The sequence below is a fragment of the Ceratotherium simum genome, chromosome 19 (genome assembly GCF_057802395.1).
Source record: "Ceratotherium simum simum isolate JZ-2026a chromosome 19, ASM5780239v1, whole genome shotgun sequence".
NCBI lineage: Eukaryota > Metazoa > Chordata > Mammalia > Perissodactyla > Rhinocerotidae > Ceratotherium > Ceratotherium simum.
In genome coordinates this window covers 2,366,237-2,381,592 of record NC_141918.1, presented here as the reverse complement: position 1 = coordinate 2,381,592, position 15,356 = coordinate 2,366,237, and the positions used below count along the sequence as shown (strand labels likewise).

At 35.6% G+C, this 15,356-nt stretch overlaps 1 protein-coding gene across 6 annotated transcripts in view; it reads right to left on the bottom strand.

The window, feature by feature from the left end:
• Positions 1–766: 766 nt before the first annotated feature.
• Positions 767–15,356, bottom strand: part of SENP6 (SUMO specific peptidase 6) — a 127,304-nt gene continuing 112,714 nt past the window's right edge. For all 6 annotated transcript variants that reach the window (XM_014781070.2, XM_087443787.1, XM_014781071.2 and 3 more), the window contains 6 exons: positions 12,432–12,862; positions 7,179–7,282; positions 4,966–5,054; positions 3,128–3,196; positions 2,884–3,034; positions 767–1,277 (listed from right to left, as the gene is read on the bottom strand). In XM_014781070.2, the coding sequence (XP_014636556.1) occupies positions 1,068–1,277; positions 2,884–3,034; positions 3,128–3,196; positions 4,966–5,054; positions 7,179–7,282; positions 12,432–12,862 (1,054 nt within the window). In that variant the 3' untranslated portion in view covers positions 767–1,067. The remainder of the gene's footprint in view (positions 1,278–2,883; positions 3,035–3,127; positions 3,197–4,965; positions 5,055–7,178; positions 7,283–12,431; positions 12,863–15,356) is intronic.

Below are 15,356 nucleotides of genomic sequence, written 5' to 3'. Positions count from 1 at the left end.
CAAGATCCCTACATGAGCTGTAAATGTCATCAAAAACACCACACTTTAGTATTTTTAAAGGGGAATTCAAGGTAGAGTTTTTCAGCACCATGCAAGTGATTAAAGACAGTACTTTTACATGTAAAAATTTACACTAAGAAACTCAAGCACAGAAAGTCTGATACTTTATCAAAATAACAAGAACAAAATGAGCAATGAAAAAATAGCAAAAGCCATTATAAAAAATAGTAAACTCCTATTTAAATTCCTGTGTTCTCACAGATTAAAAGTGTTTTTCAATTCACTATATCACACAGATTGTAGCATACTTTAAGCTCTAACATAGAAAAGTAACAAGGGATATTTGAAATTCAAGCTGCACTTCCCAAAATAGTTTTAACTGGAGCCTCTGATGTCTTCATAAATATTCTTGACAATAATATATGATAAAGGATAGTTATTTAGTAGTATAATTCTAGGTTATTTTTCTTTGAATTGCTTTTAATACTGCTTCTTAAATATTTGTGTAAAATATAAATATTTATTACATTTTTGGGGTTCTCGGAACACAAGGGAGTGTCTGAATTAAAAAGCTGTTGTTTTTTCCTGGTATACAAGCATATGAAGATGTCTTTCTTGTTCAAAATGCTTTAGATTTAATCTTATTTCCATATTTCAAGTTATTTTAGAACAAATGCAAAAGGTCAAAAGATTATCATAGATATTCAAATATTCCCATGAAATATATCACACCCCCTGAGGATTTAATACAAGTTCACAAAGAATATCAAATTAATCATTTCCTCCTATAAATATTTTCTTTTTATTTATTTTGTGTTTAGAAGTTGCAGTTTTAAGTACTATTAACAGAAAATACATAACAAAAGCTTCCTAACAAGTGAAAAAAATAATTATAAATGCTGGAAAAATTGGCCTCATTAACATATTTACAGACTTTTACTTAATACATACTCCATTGGAAATTAATTATATGACATTTATACAAGCATTAACATTTCCCAATCACTCTGAGTAGAGAGTACTTCAGTTCTTTACTGTCTATACCCAAAGGGGAAAGTCAGAAACGGTCAATCTGAGACGCTGTTGACACAGTGTTCTGTTCCTTCGCCTAAAGATGTTTCTGTCGAATAAGTGTCCTTATGCTTCTTCTTCTCTTTGCTCTGATCTTCCTGCAGCTTCAGAATTATGTTTCGGATTTCTTCTCTTTTTGTTCTCATTCTTGGGGGAGGGAACCAGTTTGCCAAATTCATAGGAAGTTCAAAATTGAGAATTGGATTCTGAAAATAAAAATATTAAAATACATATTAGAAAATTATAATAAATAATATTTTAGTTCCAATCACAAAAGCATTCGAGAGTTAAAAATGAAAAATCAATAACTCATTTAATATGTATTTACTAATTATCTGTTACATGCCAGGCACTATGTGAGGCACTGAAGCTATGACAGTTTCTGCCTACAGATCTTATAGTCTACATCAGGGGTCAGCAAACTGTGGCTAGTGGCCCAACTTCTGCCTACTGCCTGTTTTTGTAAGTAAAGCCTTATTGGAACCAGCCACACTAACTCATTTACATATTATCTGTGGATGCTTTCATGCCACAAAAGCAGAACCGAGAACAGGAACAAAGACCGTATAGCCGCAAAGCCTAAAATATTTCCTATCTGGCCCTTTATAAAAAGGTTTGCTGACCTTGGTCTAGACAGACAACTCAACAATTAAATCAATGAATATGACAAGTATTATGACAGAGAAGCACAGGGTCCTATGAGAATACATATCTGGGGGCTTAACACAATTCCAAGAAGAAGTGATATTTAAGCTAAGACCTGAAGAATACGTAGAAGTTAGCTAAATAAAAAAATGGGAGAAGCAACAGGGAAGAGTATTCTAGGTATGGAAATATGTATGAAGGCCTAGAGACAAGAAAGAACATGACACAATACGAGAAACAGAATGACACTCAGGTGGCTGGTATACAAAACGCTGCGGTGAGAAAGGGAGGAAATGAGGCTGGAAGCCTGGACTGCAGCTGGATCATGCAGATCATGGGAAGGATTTCTGTCTTTAAGCCAACAGCAACAGGAAGCTACTATAAAATTTAAAGCAGGGAAGTAACATGGTTCGATTTGGGTTTTGGGAAAATACCTGTGAAAAATAGAAGGCAGGAGGCCTAGTTAGAGATTGGTGCAGCACTTTAGAATAGTAATGCTAGCGTACTGGACTTAGAAAGTGGCAGCCGGGATAAAGAAGTGAACACACCTGACAGGAAGTGACAGAATTCACAGGACTTAGTGGTACACTGGATGGTGGATGAAGAGGAAGGAGTCAAGATAACTGTAAAGAATATCCAAGAGAGGTATGCATGGTACTGTACCTCTGAAGTCAAAGGCAGAGAGTGTTATGAGGAAGGAATGGTCAGCGGTGTCAAGTGATGCTGAGAGGTCAGAAACAATTTCAACATAAGGGTGAGACGAAGCCACATTATAGAGATTTGAGAAGCAGGTAGGATTTGTGGAAATGGAGACAGTGAATATAAATACTTCTCCAGAAATATATCTGTGAAGGTGAGAAAAGAGAGTAAAAGAGGTGGTCCGAGTTCATGGGAGAGATTTCTTAAGATGGAGAAAGCCAGCGGAGAGGCAGAGTTGATCAGCGACGAGGAATGAAGTCAACAAGCCTTAGGTTTGATGAAGTATAAATAGTCATTTTATCCCTTAAAAATTCTCCAATTTGGGAGTTTTTGCTCCCTGAAATAATTTTTGAAAGGATAGTTTTCAAACTCTTTAAAATATTTGCTTATTGTGCTTTTTACACTAATGTAAGGTCATATACAGTATTTTATTATTTATTATATCAGATCCAACAAACTGAAACTCACCTCAAAAAAACTCTCTACATACTGCAATATGTACACACCACAATCACTGAAGTTGTTTTGCTGGGGTACTTTTGGATTAGAGCCTTTCATAACATCTTTGGAAAAACTTCTTTTGCTTCCTTTTTTAACTTCCCATTCCACCTCTAAATACCTGCAATAATGCATACATAGTGAGAATATACATATACATAGTCCCTCATTTGCACCAGAATACAAAGTACAAGGTACAAAGTTTTGAACTTACTCTCTTAGAATTTTTACAACATTTGACCGAGAAGGGCCTCTGAGTGAGTCCATCAGTAGGATACAAGGTCTGCAGGGTAGAAATGACCGAATGTTAACACTTTATAATGTTAAAAAGGCATAAAAAGATGCATATTAACAATAAAATTTAAACCCTTCAAAATTCCCTTTATATGCCTCAGTAAAACTTAGGGGGAAAAAATAAACGTTATAGGCACATACATCCTAATAACACTTAAGTATCTATGGGTATATTAAATACTGAATTATAGAATATTAATTTAACCATATCTTAGTTATGAATATATTTCACTTAAGTTCCATAGTTGGTTCCTAAAAATACTTCAAAATTTAGTAAAAATTCAAAACAATACTGAAAATTGGAACATCCCTATATTCCAAAATAACCAAAGGTGAGACCATGCAAAAGTAGAAGAAAATAATCCCATTTTTAACTAAAACTTACTATTATTACCAGTTAACAGAACAGGTTATCATCACGTAAAAGAATTAATTTTTTTAACTTTATTCCTTTTTAATTAATTAATTAATTAATTTCTGTGAGGAGATCAGCCCTGTGCTAATATCTGCCAATCCTCCTCTTTTTTTTGTTGAGGAAGACTGGCCCTGGGCTAACATCTGTGCCCATCTTCCTCCACTTTATATGGGATACTGCCACAGCATGGCTTGCCAAGCAGTGCATCAGTGCGCCCAGGATCCGAACTGGCGAACCCCGGGCCACCGCAGAACGCACGCACCCAACCGCTTGCGCCACCAGGCTGGCCCCAAGAATTAGTTTATTATTTTTTAAATATATATTTTTTTTTTTGGTGAGGAGGATTGGCCCTGAGCTAACATCTGTGCCAATCTTCCTCTATTTTTTCTATGTGGGACGCCACCAGAGCATGGCTTGATGAGTGGTGTGTAGGTCCATGCCTGGGATTTGAGCCTGCAAACCCCAGAACACCAAAGTGGAGCGTGCACACTTAACTGCTACACCACCGGGCCAGTCCAAGAATTAGTTTAAAATTCAGTGTTTTTTGCAAGATTCCACTTGAGAACACTCAACATAAATAACACTCAACCTTGAAAATTTTGTTGTAAACTCAAGTAAGTGAGGAAGTCTAACGTAGTGCAAAAGTCTTGGAATGTTAAAAATTTAAGTTCTTCCTGGCTGCAATTTTATGGGATTTGGCGCAGATCTCTTAACTGCTCTAGGTCTCTATATTTTCTTTTAACGAAGTTTGCTTTTCAAAGCTGTTAATGGGAGTTGCAGCCAACATTTTCTACAAAAAAGTCAAAAGAGGTGAAATCTAGAACTAGGTAATAAATACTTCATCACCTAAGAAGTTTGGAGCCCCTGGAAAGACCTCAGAACCTGTACTGCTGAGAAGCAAAACAGACTCCTTCTCATCTGGGGTTCCCATCTGGTACATGTTCCTGGGGACTGCCTTCAGTCACTCCACAGTCTTCACATAGTAACTATGGAACCAGTGTAAATGCCAATTCAAATGTTACTGATCTCAAGGATAGTTCTTTGTCCTTTTCTGCTGCAAATCACTATATATCCAAAAGGAATAGTGGCTCTCTATGGAAATGTATGTGCACACACAAACATGGAAAATGGGCAAACAGAGGACTGAAAAGATTATCCTTTCTCCCCAACCTTATCCCTGGACATTGAGCATGACACCCAGTTTTCCTCACTGACCCTGATAGCCTTTGTGACTTTTGCCTAAGCCCTTGTTTAAATAAAAACTGTCTAGTCGTGTTTTATTCTATGAAAGTATGTAAATAAAAATTATCATATAGTTTGCAAGATATACAGTCAATGCTTACTGTTTACAGATAGTAGGCTTTAAATGCCACTGTCCTATTTCTGAATTGCAATTGTCATCGGCAAGGAATCCATCGTCACTGCTATCATCCTATAAAACACAGCTTACTGTTAGTATTGAAAATATACAATCTAAATAACTAATAACCCGACAAAACAGCACTATTGAGGAACAAATATGTAAAAAAGTTTTTTTCTAATAGGTGATCAGATACTAGAAAATGCGGTATGTCACTTGAGTCGAATTACCTAATGCTACAACACGAACATTTTAATGAAAAGAAACTATCAATCAGAGGTCTACAAAAAATTGTTATGGCTATTTTTCAGCCTAGAATAAATTTTTAAAGACTGAATATATTATGACTGATTCTTCTCCAGTCAAATACTACTGCTCTGATTTTAGGTATTTTTACAAACATTTAGTTTGTTGGCTAAGATAAGTTATTCACTTTTCACAACAGAACACAAAAGACTTATTTTATTATTCTTTTTCATACATAATTTTTTCAAATCAGAAATATTTAAAGGGTTTCTGGAAACACTGTTTTCCTTGATAAAACCATATATCCACTTCACTTGAGAGAAGACAGCATAATGACATTGCGTCTTATTCTGTAGATCATCCTGAATGTAAAACAAACAAGTTTATTTTTGTGCTTTGAGAAAGCTTCTGGCAACATTATGAATGAAGTAATTAATAGCAGGAATAATAATAATAGTAATATGACACAGTTAGATTGGCTAGTTCACACAACTGCTATGACTAAAGAAATATAAGAATAAGTGCTCGTTATAAACCTGGGATGTAATCCACATTTGTGTCTGTAAATGTTGGAGAGAAAAACTGTATTTCATAGCTACACATTGCAGACCAAAGGACATCACAAAAAACGGCTTTTGTTCGCAAGAAGATTAAGCAAGAATGAAAAACGGTGCAGCACAAAGCTATCTTCACTACTAGATAAACTCCAAGTTCGTCCTAACAACTAAAAGAAGGTCAGAGAATTAAAGAAATGGTATGCTGTAGGATTCTTACAAACTTTTCTCTCAATATAAGGTCCTCTTTAACTGAAGTTACAAAATATTTTCAAAAATAGACTTTATTCTTGGTGTTAGTAAGGTTTAGTAGAGCAAGAGAGACACTAAGAAAACATTAGAATTGACCTATATAAGGGTTTGGTTTTTTTTTTTTTGTGAGAAAGATTGGCCCTGAGCTAACATCTGTGCCAATCTTCCTCTATTTTGTAGGTGGGTCACTGCCACAGCATGGCTTGACAAACAGTGTGTAGGTCCAAGCCCAGGATCCGAACCAGCAAACCCCGGGCTGCCGAAGCGGAGCACTCGAACTTAACCACTACACCACCAGGCCAGCCCTAACCTATATCAGTTTTTTTTTTTTTTTTTTTTTTATCTTTTTGTTTTTTGTGAGGGAGATCAGCCCTGAGCTAACATCTGTGCTAATCCTCCTCTTTTTGCTGAGGAAGACAGGCTCTGAGCTAATATCTATTGCCAATCCTCCTCCTTTTTTTTCCTTCCCCAAAGCCCCAGTGGATAGTTGTATGTCATAGCTGCACATCCTTCTAGTTGCTGCATGTGGGACGCGGCCTCAGCATGGCCCGACAAGCGGCGCGTCGGTGCGCGCCCGGGATCTGAACCCAGGCTGCCAGTAGCGGAGTGCGCGCACTTAACCACTAAGCCACCGGGCTGGCCCCCTATATTAGTTTTAACTAAATATTATCTGCTCCTACCATGATACATATACATTAAATTCGACAAAAGAAAAGAATCATTGGAAAAGTGGAAAAATAATATAATTTTGCTGTGCTCATGCACTACATAATTGAAAATTTAAATATTTGCCTCTTAAATCTTAAGTTAGACAAAGGTTAAGTATAGCCCATAAATGCTTTAAAAGAGGAAGAGAAAGGAGTGGTAGGGGTGGTGGCTGGGTTGGGGTGGAAGAATTAATTTTATATTAAAGCTTTCTGATGTGGGTAATATTAGTTCACAATGAAAAAAATAGAAAAGAAAATAGGACAGCCCTAATACGTTTACCCTGGCAACTTCTGAACTGAAAACTAAATTTACGTTTTGAGATCAGACCCAGATCCAGAAGGCATGAGTTCTGGTTGAAGGAATGCCTACAGGACTCCAAAGAAAAATTTTTAATTAGATAAAACATTAGAACTTTTTGCTAAGTATTAAGTTTCACCTGGTTATCCTGATCTTCTGAGAAGTCGATGAGTTCATCTTCAAGCATTTTACTACCTTCAGCTGACTCATCACTATAGTTTAGTCTGATTTTGCTTAAGCCATCTGTATTGATAAGAAACATTATATAATAAAAAAAGAACATGCATATAACTTATAGTATATGATGTTATGCCAGTAGTCAATTAATGATGTAGTGATTAAAGATACAAAATCTGCCTTAGCATGTAGTATCACAAATATAAAATAAATTACTTTTAATAACCCTGGAATGACATGTCAATTACAGAGTTGTTTCTACTACTCAGGCCCTAAAATTCATTAAAATTTAAAAATGAGGTATTAATTATCTGATTAAATATATGTATATTTAAATACATATATGTATGTATATAAATAAATGTATTTGTGCTAGATATGCCAGATATCCTTAATAACAGAAGCTACATAGTCTGAAAATAACTTAAATGTCCAATAACAGGAACAGTTAGCAAACTGTAGAACATAAACTATTGTACATCTTAAAAATTAAAACTGTGAACATATGGGAAGTTGTACAGTAATCATCATGTTAGGAGAGTAGTTATGGAGGAGTTCCCCAACTCTGCATGTTTTTCCTTCACGTTTGGTTATGTTCATAGACTTTTCAATAAAATAAAACAACACAAGCCAAATGTAGGTCCTGGTAGGATGAAAATAAATGACTCATAAGAAAAATTCGAAATGGATACTTTTAAAGGTCTGTTTCAAAAATCTAAATCCTTAAAAATCAATTATTTTCAATTGATTTATTAGCTGAAAGAAGCAAATCACATAAAATGTTTCAAAGACACAGAAGATTTCCATGAAAATAATGAAAACTGAGTCAAGGACTTCAATACCAAATATGCTAATATTGTTTACTATAGAGCATACCATTTCCAAGTTTTAAAAAGCATGACTTTAAGGTATTTTTAGACAGGATAAAATTTATTTGGCATAAGTTATTAAAAAAGAATTAAGGATATTAATATAAGCAAGATGGGATGAGAAGACAGAAAAATAAAATGTGCTCCTTAAAAGACATATATAAATCTAAATGTTGTGATCAGAAACATACTATTTAAAATAACTAATAAAGCACTACGGTAAATCCTTTTGTGATGCAAACAATAACCTTTCTATTTATCTTTTTCAAAAATCTATATTTTTATGCTTGCAGCTAAAACATCTATATTTGAATGAAATTTGTTTAAATCCTTAGGCAATTCAGAATTAGTCAATAACAATCAAGTTATTCTAGCAGCAAATTATTCCTATCTACCGAAACTGTGTCATATCAATATGAAGCTTATACAAGTTAAACTGTATGTGCATTTCAAAACTGGAGAAAAATAATTTAAATAGTGTAGTCAATTCCTTCAATTATTTCATTCAGTAAACAAATGCCCAGGTGTAAACTGAGTTGATAACTCAATCAGCTGTTTGCTTAATTAGTGCCAGTTCTTGAGAGCTTTTCCTACAGTGAGCTCATCTGAACATGCTGAGGGTAATTCTAGAGCTTAAACATACACGTTTTCACGCTCCATACAAGAGAACTATTTCATATGGTGCCCAACTGAAAAAGCAGCAAATGAAGCAGTGATACCACACATTGTTATTTTCCTACAGTTGACCTTAAAAACCTAATCCCTGTGATAAGATACAATTCCCCTTATTTACCACAGCATGTTATCTGCCCTCAGTAGTCAACATGTGACTGTAAGTGTTCGATGGTAAAAATTATGTTAAAACTGTCTAAAATGCTTCATTTAAATCCTGTCAACTATAGTCCTAGACCAAACAGAAATCAATTACTGAGATATTAATCATATCACAAAAATTTCTACAAGCTCTTCTTATCCTGGTTTTTAATGCCATCATTTTCTATGGGATAGACTGCTTGATGATCCTTTCTGAGGTAGCGGAGGCACTCCTACACAGCACTCTTCTTTACTGTCATTTTGGGTGAATGATCCCTGGGAAACACGTGATGAAAGCTATGGGACCTCATTCCTGAACAATGCACAGACCTGCCATAGAGCACCATTCTTTAAACCATGGGACACTATCATCCTTGGATTAAGATGAGCATTAAAAAGAACAGGAAATAGTGCATCACAGAGTCAAGGTAAATTAACTTCCTTTAAGGAAGATGCGGGTGATATGGTTACACACATAGTAAAAACAAAACAAAAGCAACACTATAATAAAAAAGAATAAATAGAATAAATAGATATTAGAAAGGCAAACTACATGAAACAGGTTATTCTTTACTTTGGCCTCCACTGGGATTTGTGAGGATATTTACCCAAATTTAACAGGCTACTACTTGACTAGAACACTAATTTGTAAGAGAGAGCCACTAGGAATTTCTGGGGTTTGTGTATATGAAGCCCCAGGCTTTGTCCCATTGCTGTGTTTTAAATCATGCACTTTAATTCATTTGAGTTCAAGTGTATGCGATTACAGATAAAGGGAACTTAAAAAAAAATAGTTCTATGGAGATATAATTCACATAGCATACAATTCATCCATTTAAAGTGTACAATTCAGTGGATTTTAGTATATTTACACGTGTGCAACCATCACTAGAGTCAATTTTAAAACATTTTGAAAGAAGTTTTAAACTTCAAAAAGAAACCCTGTACCCTTCAGCTATCACCCCTCTCCCCATGTTCCTGTCCTCCTATCATAGTGGCTAAGCAGCCACTAATCAATTCTACAGATTTTCCTGTTTGGGAGATTTCATACAAATGGAATCATATAATATGTGGTCTTTCGTGACTACTTTCACTTAGCATAATATTTTCACGGTTCATCTATGTTGTACATGTATCAGTACTTCATTTCTTTTTATGGCTTAATAATATTCCATTGGATGGATATACCACACTTTGATTATCCATTTGTCAGCTGATGAACATTTGGGTTGTTTTTACCTTTTGGCCATTACGAATAATGATGCTATAAACATTCATGTCCAAGTTTTTGTGTGGACATGTTTTCTTGGGTATATATATAGCAGTGGAATTGCTGGGTCTTATGGTAACTCTATATTTAACTTTTCAAGGAACTGTCAAACTGTGTTCCAAAGTAGCTGCACCATTTTACATCCCACTAATAATATCTGAGGGTTCTGATTTCTCCATAGCCTCGCTAACACTTGTTAGTATCTGACTTTTGATTCTGGCCATGCTAGTGTGGTATGAAAAGGTATCTCATTGTGGTTTTTTTTTTTTTTTTTTTTGTGAGGAAGATCAGCCCTGAGCTAACATCCATGCCAATCCTCCTCTTTTTGCTGAGGAAGACCGGCCCTGAGCTAACATCTATTGCCAATTTTCCTCCTCTTTTTCCCTTTTCTCCCCAAAGCCCCAGTCGATAGTTGTATGTCATAGTTGCACATCCTTCTAGCTGCTGTATGTGGGACGCAGCCTCAGCATGGCTGGACAAGCGGTGCGTCAGTGTGCGCCTGGGATCCGAACCTGGGCTGCCAATAGCAGAGCACACACACTTAACCGCTAAGCCACGGGGCCAGCCCCTCATTGTGGTTTTGATGTACATTTCCTTTATGATCAATGATGTCCAGCATCTTCTCATGTGCTGACTGGCAGGACTTTATTTTAAAGGGAATCAGAAACAGTGCACACTGCCTTGAAGGCTTAGTCTTTAGAGTACCCAAAGTGGTAATTAATCTCCAATGTGGCTATTCACTGCCTCTTTTAATTTTTTTCTATGCAAATTTTTTTTTTTTTTTTGAGGAAGATCGGCCCTGAGCTAACATCTGCCAACCTTCCTCTTTTTCCTGAGGAAGACTGGCCCTGGGCTAACATCCATGCTGATCTTCCTCTACTTTATATGGGATGCCGCCACAGCATGGCTTGACAAGCGGTGCGTCAGTATGCGCCCAGGATCCGAACCGGTGAACCCCAGGCCGCCGCAGCAGAGCGCACGCACTTAACCACTTGCGCCACTGGGCCGGCCCCTCTACACAAATATTAAAATACTAAAACTGAAAAGAAACTACAGGCAGTACTTGGTGGTTACCTACTTTGCCTCTCTTCATTCCATTTCCTGCCTGATGAAAGACACTGGACAGTGAGCTAGAAAAGGCAGTATTTATCTGCTAGGCTTTTGAAGTACTATTTTACTATATCTGCTAAATTTCCCCTTTCTGCCTCTTATTTTATACCTTCCAAGGGCACATTCTAGGGCTAATGTCAGCTTTATGCAGCTCTGTGATAAAACAAATAAAAAATATTTTTATAAGAACTCAGCAACAGCTTTCTGACTCAGTAAAATAATATACGCTGGTAGAGTACCAAGAGTATGTTCAGCATTCACAATTTCTGATATATTCTTTCTGAATTCACATAATTTCTTCTATGCTTTATATTGACTTTTTTCCACCAAAGAAAATGTATTAGATCTAGTCACTGTTAAGTACATTTGCGAGGTACAACTATAGCATGTTATGGAGCAGACTATTTTACTTTTGGGTTTGAGAGGAAATTATACAATTGATTTGATATGAAATTTAAGGATTTGAACAGAAACCTGAGATTTCTATAACAAGTGCTAGAAATACGGAACTGGTTGAAGGAAAAAAACGAATTTATTAGAAATGAAGAGAAATAAAAAGAGGCGGGACCAACGCCCTTCTTCCCATTGAAAACAATGAAGGAGAGTGACGAATAAGGAACTAACCTTTAATTTGAACATCAACAAGTATTTTGGAGGAGAAAGCTTTAATTTCTGCCGCTGGCCACTTGATCTCAAGCCCATCTGTAAGCTGAGAAAACTGAACAAATTGGCCTGACAGATTTAAGACTGTGCAACTTCTGTTTATGCTGAATACAGTAAATTTTCTATGAAATAAAAATAAATCCAAGTTCCTATAAATGGAAACTGTCGACCTCGTACTCCATTTTAAAACTGCACTCTCTGTAGGAGTGAGGGAAGGAGATGACTGCAAAGGGGGCACAAAGGAATTTTTTGGAGTGATGGGAAGGTTCTAAACTGTGATTATTGTAGTGATTACATGACGTATATATTTATCAAAGCTCAATGAGCCAAACTTATAAAATAAGTGAATGTTATTGTAAGTAAATTTTACCTGAATAAGCCTGACTTAAAAAAAAAAAAAAAAAAGTGCGTCCTGAAATCTTAATCCTGTTTATAAAAAATTCAATTTATTCTGAATTCCTCGATTCTTTCAAAACATTAAGAGACATACCTGTATGGTGCACAGAACTTAAATATTCATTCTGTAGGCCATTCTCACTTTTAGTCCTATCAACAACTTTCTGGCATGCAGATTCTCCTTTATTCGATTCTTCATTTTCACTTGCAGTATGATTTATTTTTTTCAGGCTACATTTCACACTGCATATGTTTCTCCGACAACGAGGCTCACTTTCCTCCTGTTCAGCACTTGGGTCAATTACAGCTACACAATGCTTTTTGTTTAGCATCTTCTTAATTACAGGCTTGGCAGAAGAGTTTTGTGAACAACTGTCCATTTCACTGGCTGAAGGAGAAGAAATACAACTGTCCTCTATAGTTGAACATTTTTGCATGACTGTATTTTCATGGTAATGAGGATTAGGTTCATACTTTGGTTTTTCCAAACCAGGGAAACAAACAACAGCCAAAAACCAGTGTGCACTGTAAAAAACAAATGAAACTACTGAATATATTAGAAAAGTTTATTATATTTGGCAATAAATATCAATTGAAATGTTTTTATCTAAAGCTTTTGTGAACAAATTTATTAAGAATTCCCATTCTCGAATCCACATGTTTATATGATCATTGATTCACTAACAGAATACAATGTCTATTCAAAAATAACAATTTTTGTTAGAATTACATAGCCTGCATTCACTTTCGCAAACAATCCTTTGAACCTTTTCTTGCTTGTGGAATGAAAAAGTCATTGTTTTTTCAGGCAATTTAACAAAATGTTAATTGCATCACTGCAATTCATCATTCCCATTTACCTTCCCTTTGCCCTACTTATGTCAAAGGACAGAAAACTATCTAGCCTCAAGATTAAAATGTTGTCAGAAGTCTAATTAAGACTGTATAATTTCAAACATTTTCTAAATGTTGTACATATACAGCTTTTTACAAACTTTTACTATGTTTGTGTTTTTCTTATTAATAAGGTAGGAACTGCTTAATATTGAAAATATTAAATAATCCTTTGTCTCATGCTATATTGAAATGTAAATACACTAAAATGAAATAACATATCTAATCTAACCATTATTACAAAACTTCAAGTATTAGTAGAGTTCCAGCTCTCAAGTGGGTGCTCATGATATAGCTGAATTCAGGTATCCCAGTTCCCGACTGTAGGATATAAGCTATGAGTAAGAAGCTGTATAGCTAATATTGGCTAATATTCATTAATCCAATGAAGAATTTTATTAAGCGCTTACTATTTGCTAGGCACAGCATTATGTGCTGGGATGCAATGAACAGGCTATACATGTCAGAGAATTTATTAGCTAAGCATAATATTTGTCATATAGTATGGTATTCAACAGATATTTGCTGAATGAAATAATGAATATCTTGACATGGATAAAAGTTATTCTACATTCTCATTTCTGCAAAATGTTAAATTACCCTAAGGTAATACTAAGAAACAGCACTCTCTCTTCATCGGACAGCATTAGTAGAAAGGTCACAGAGTCTGGTATTGTACTGGTCCTGGTCATCCTCAGTATTGTAAAGGTCAGATGGAGAAATGCTTCTCTCCTGTTCTTAATTATTAATTCTCAGTACCCTACGGACTTGGGTGAGGCTAGGGTAGTAGAAAGAGCAGTACACCAACTTCCTCACTTCATCAACTCTAAGACAGTGGATTTTAAGTAAGTCACATCTCAACTTTAGAAATGTTAAAATCTGAAAAAATGATTTTTTTTTTTTTTTGTGAGGAAGATCAGCCCTGAGCTAACATCCATGCTAATCCTCCTCTTTTTGCTGAGGAAGACAGGCTCTGAGCTAACATCTATTGCCAATCCTCCTCCTTTTGTCCCCCGCCCCAAAGCCCCAGTAGATAGTTGTATGTCATAGTTGCACATCCTTCTAGTTGCTGTATGTGGGACGCGGCCTCAGCATGGCCGGAGAAGCAGTGCCTTGGTGCGCGCCCGGGATCCGAACCCGGGCCGCCAGCAGCGGAGCGTGCGCACTTAACCACTAAGCCACGGGGCCGGACCCTGAAAAAATGTGCTTTAAAATTGATTAAATATGGTATAATACAGTGATTCTCAATCTAAAGCTATGAACTAACTCTATCACAGTTTTTAACATTTCTTAGTTATGACAATATGGATAAGTCATAAATTTTCTACTGCCTCATCTAAAAACTAGGAAAAATTCTTTCTTCACCTAGTTGAAAGGAGAAAGCTGAATCACATACACCAGAGGTCACTTTCCACCTCTAAGACCCAGAGTTTTGCTGTTATGATCCCTTTTAATACCAGCTACATTAACCTTAAATCACCAGTAGGGGAAAAGGCTAAAATAGGTAATTTCACTTATCTTAAATTGGATTAGATACACATATCAAATTTCTGCTCCTTATCACTTACTGTGACAATTTTTAACGAGTAGCTTATAAATTTTTAAGTTTAAAGAAATTAACACCATCAGAAAAATTAAAATAGATGATAAATATATAGCAGCCTAACATAGTGTATATAAATATTTGTGAATTTACCTACTCAAAAACAAAAGAGCCCTCGTGATGTGGAGGCAATTCTTCCGTCTACAAAGGCATAGTACTCCTGCAGAATCCTTCACTGATTCCATGTCTTTGCTCATTCTCTACCATTTACCAAGATGGCTGGAAGCACTGATCAGAGCTTCCAACCACATCAGACACAGTGACTAAGAGGGATGTGCCTCCATTGCTGAATTCTGTGTACCTCAAATTATATTTCTATTTTACATTTTTATAATTCATTTCTAACAAATGGCTTTCTATGTATATCCTCCCTTTCACCTAGTAGGCAGCTAACACGTTAGTGTATACGACAAATTAGTGTTAAGAAACACTAATAAACACCTTATTTTGAGGAGAATTAAGAAATTAAAGATTAGTTTTAAAAATTTTATGATGATACCATATTTGATTTAAAAAATTACA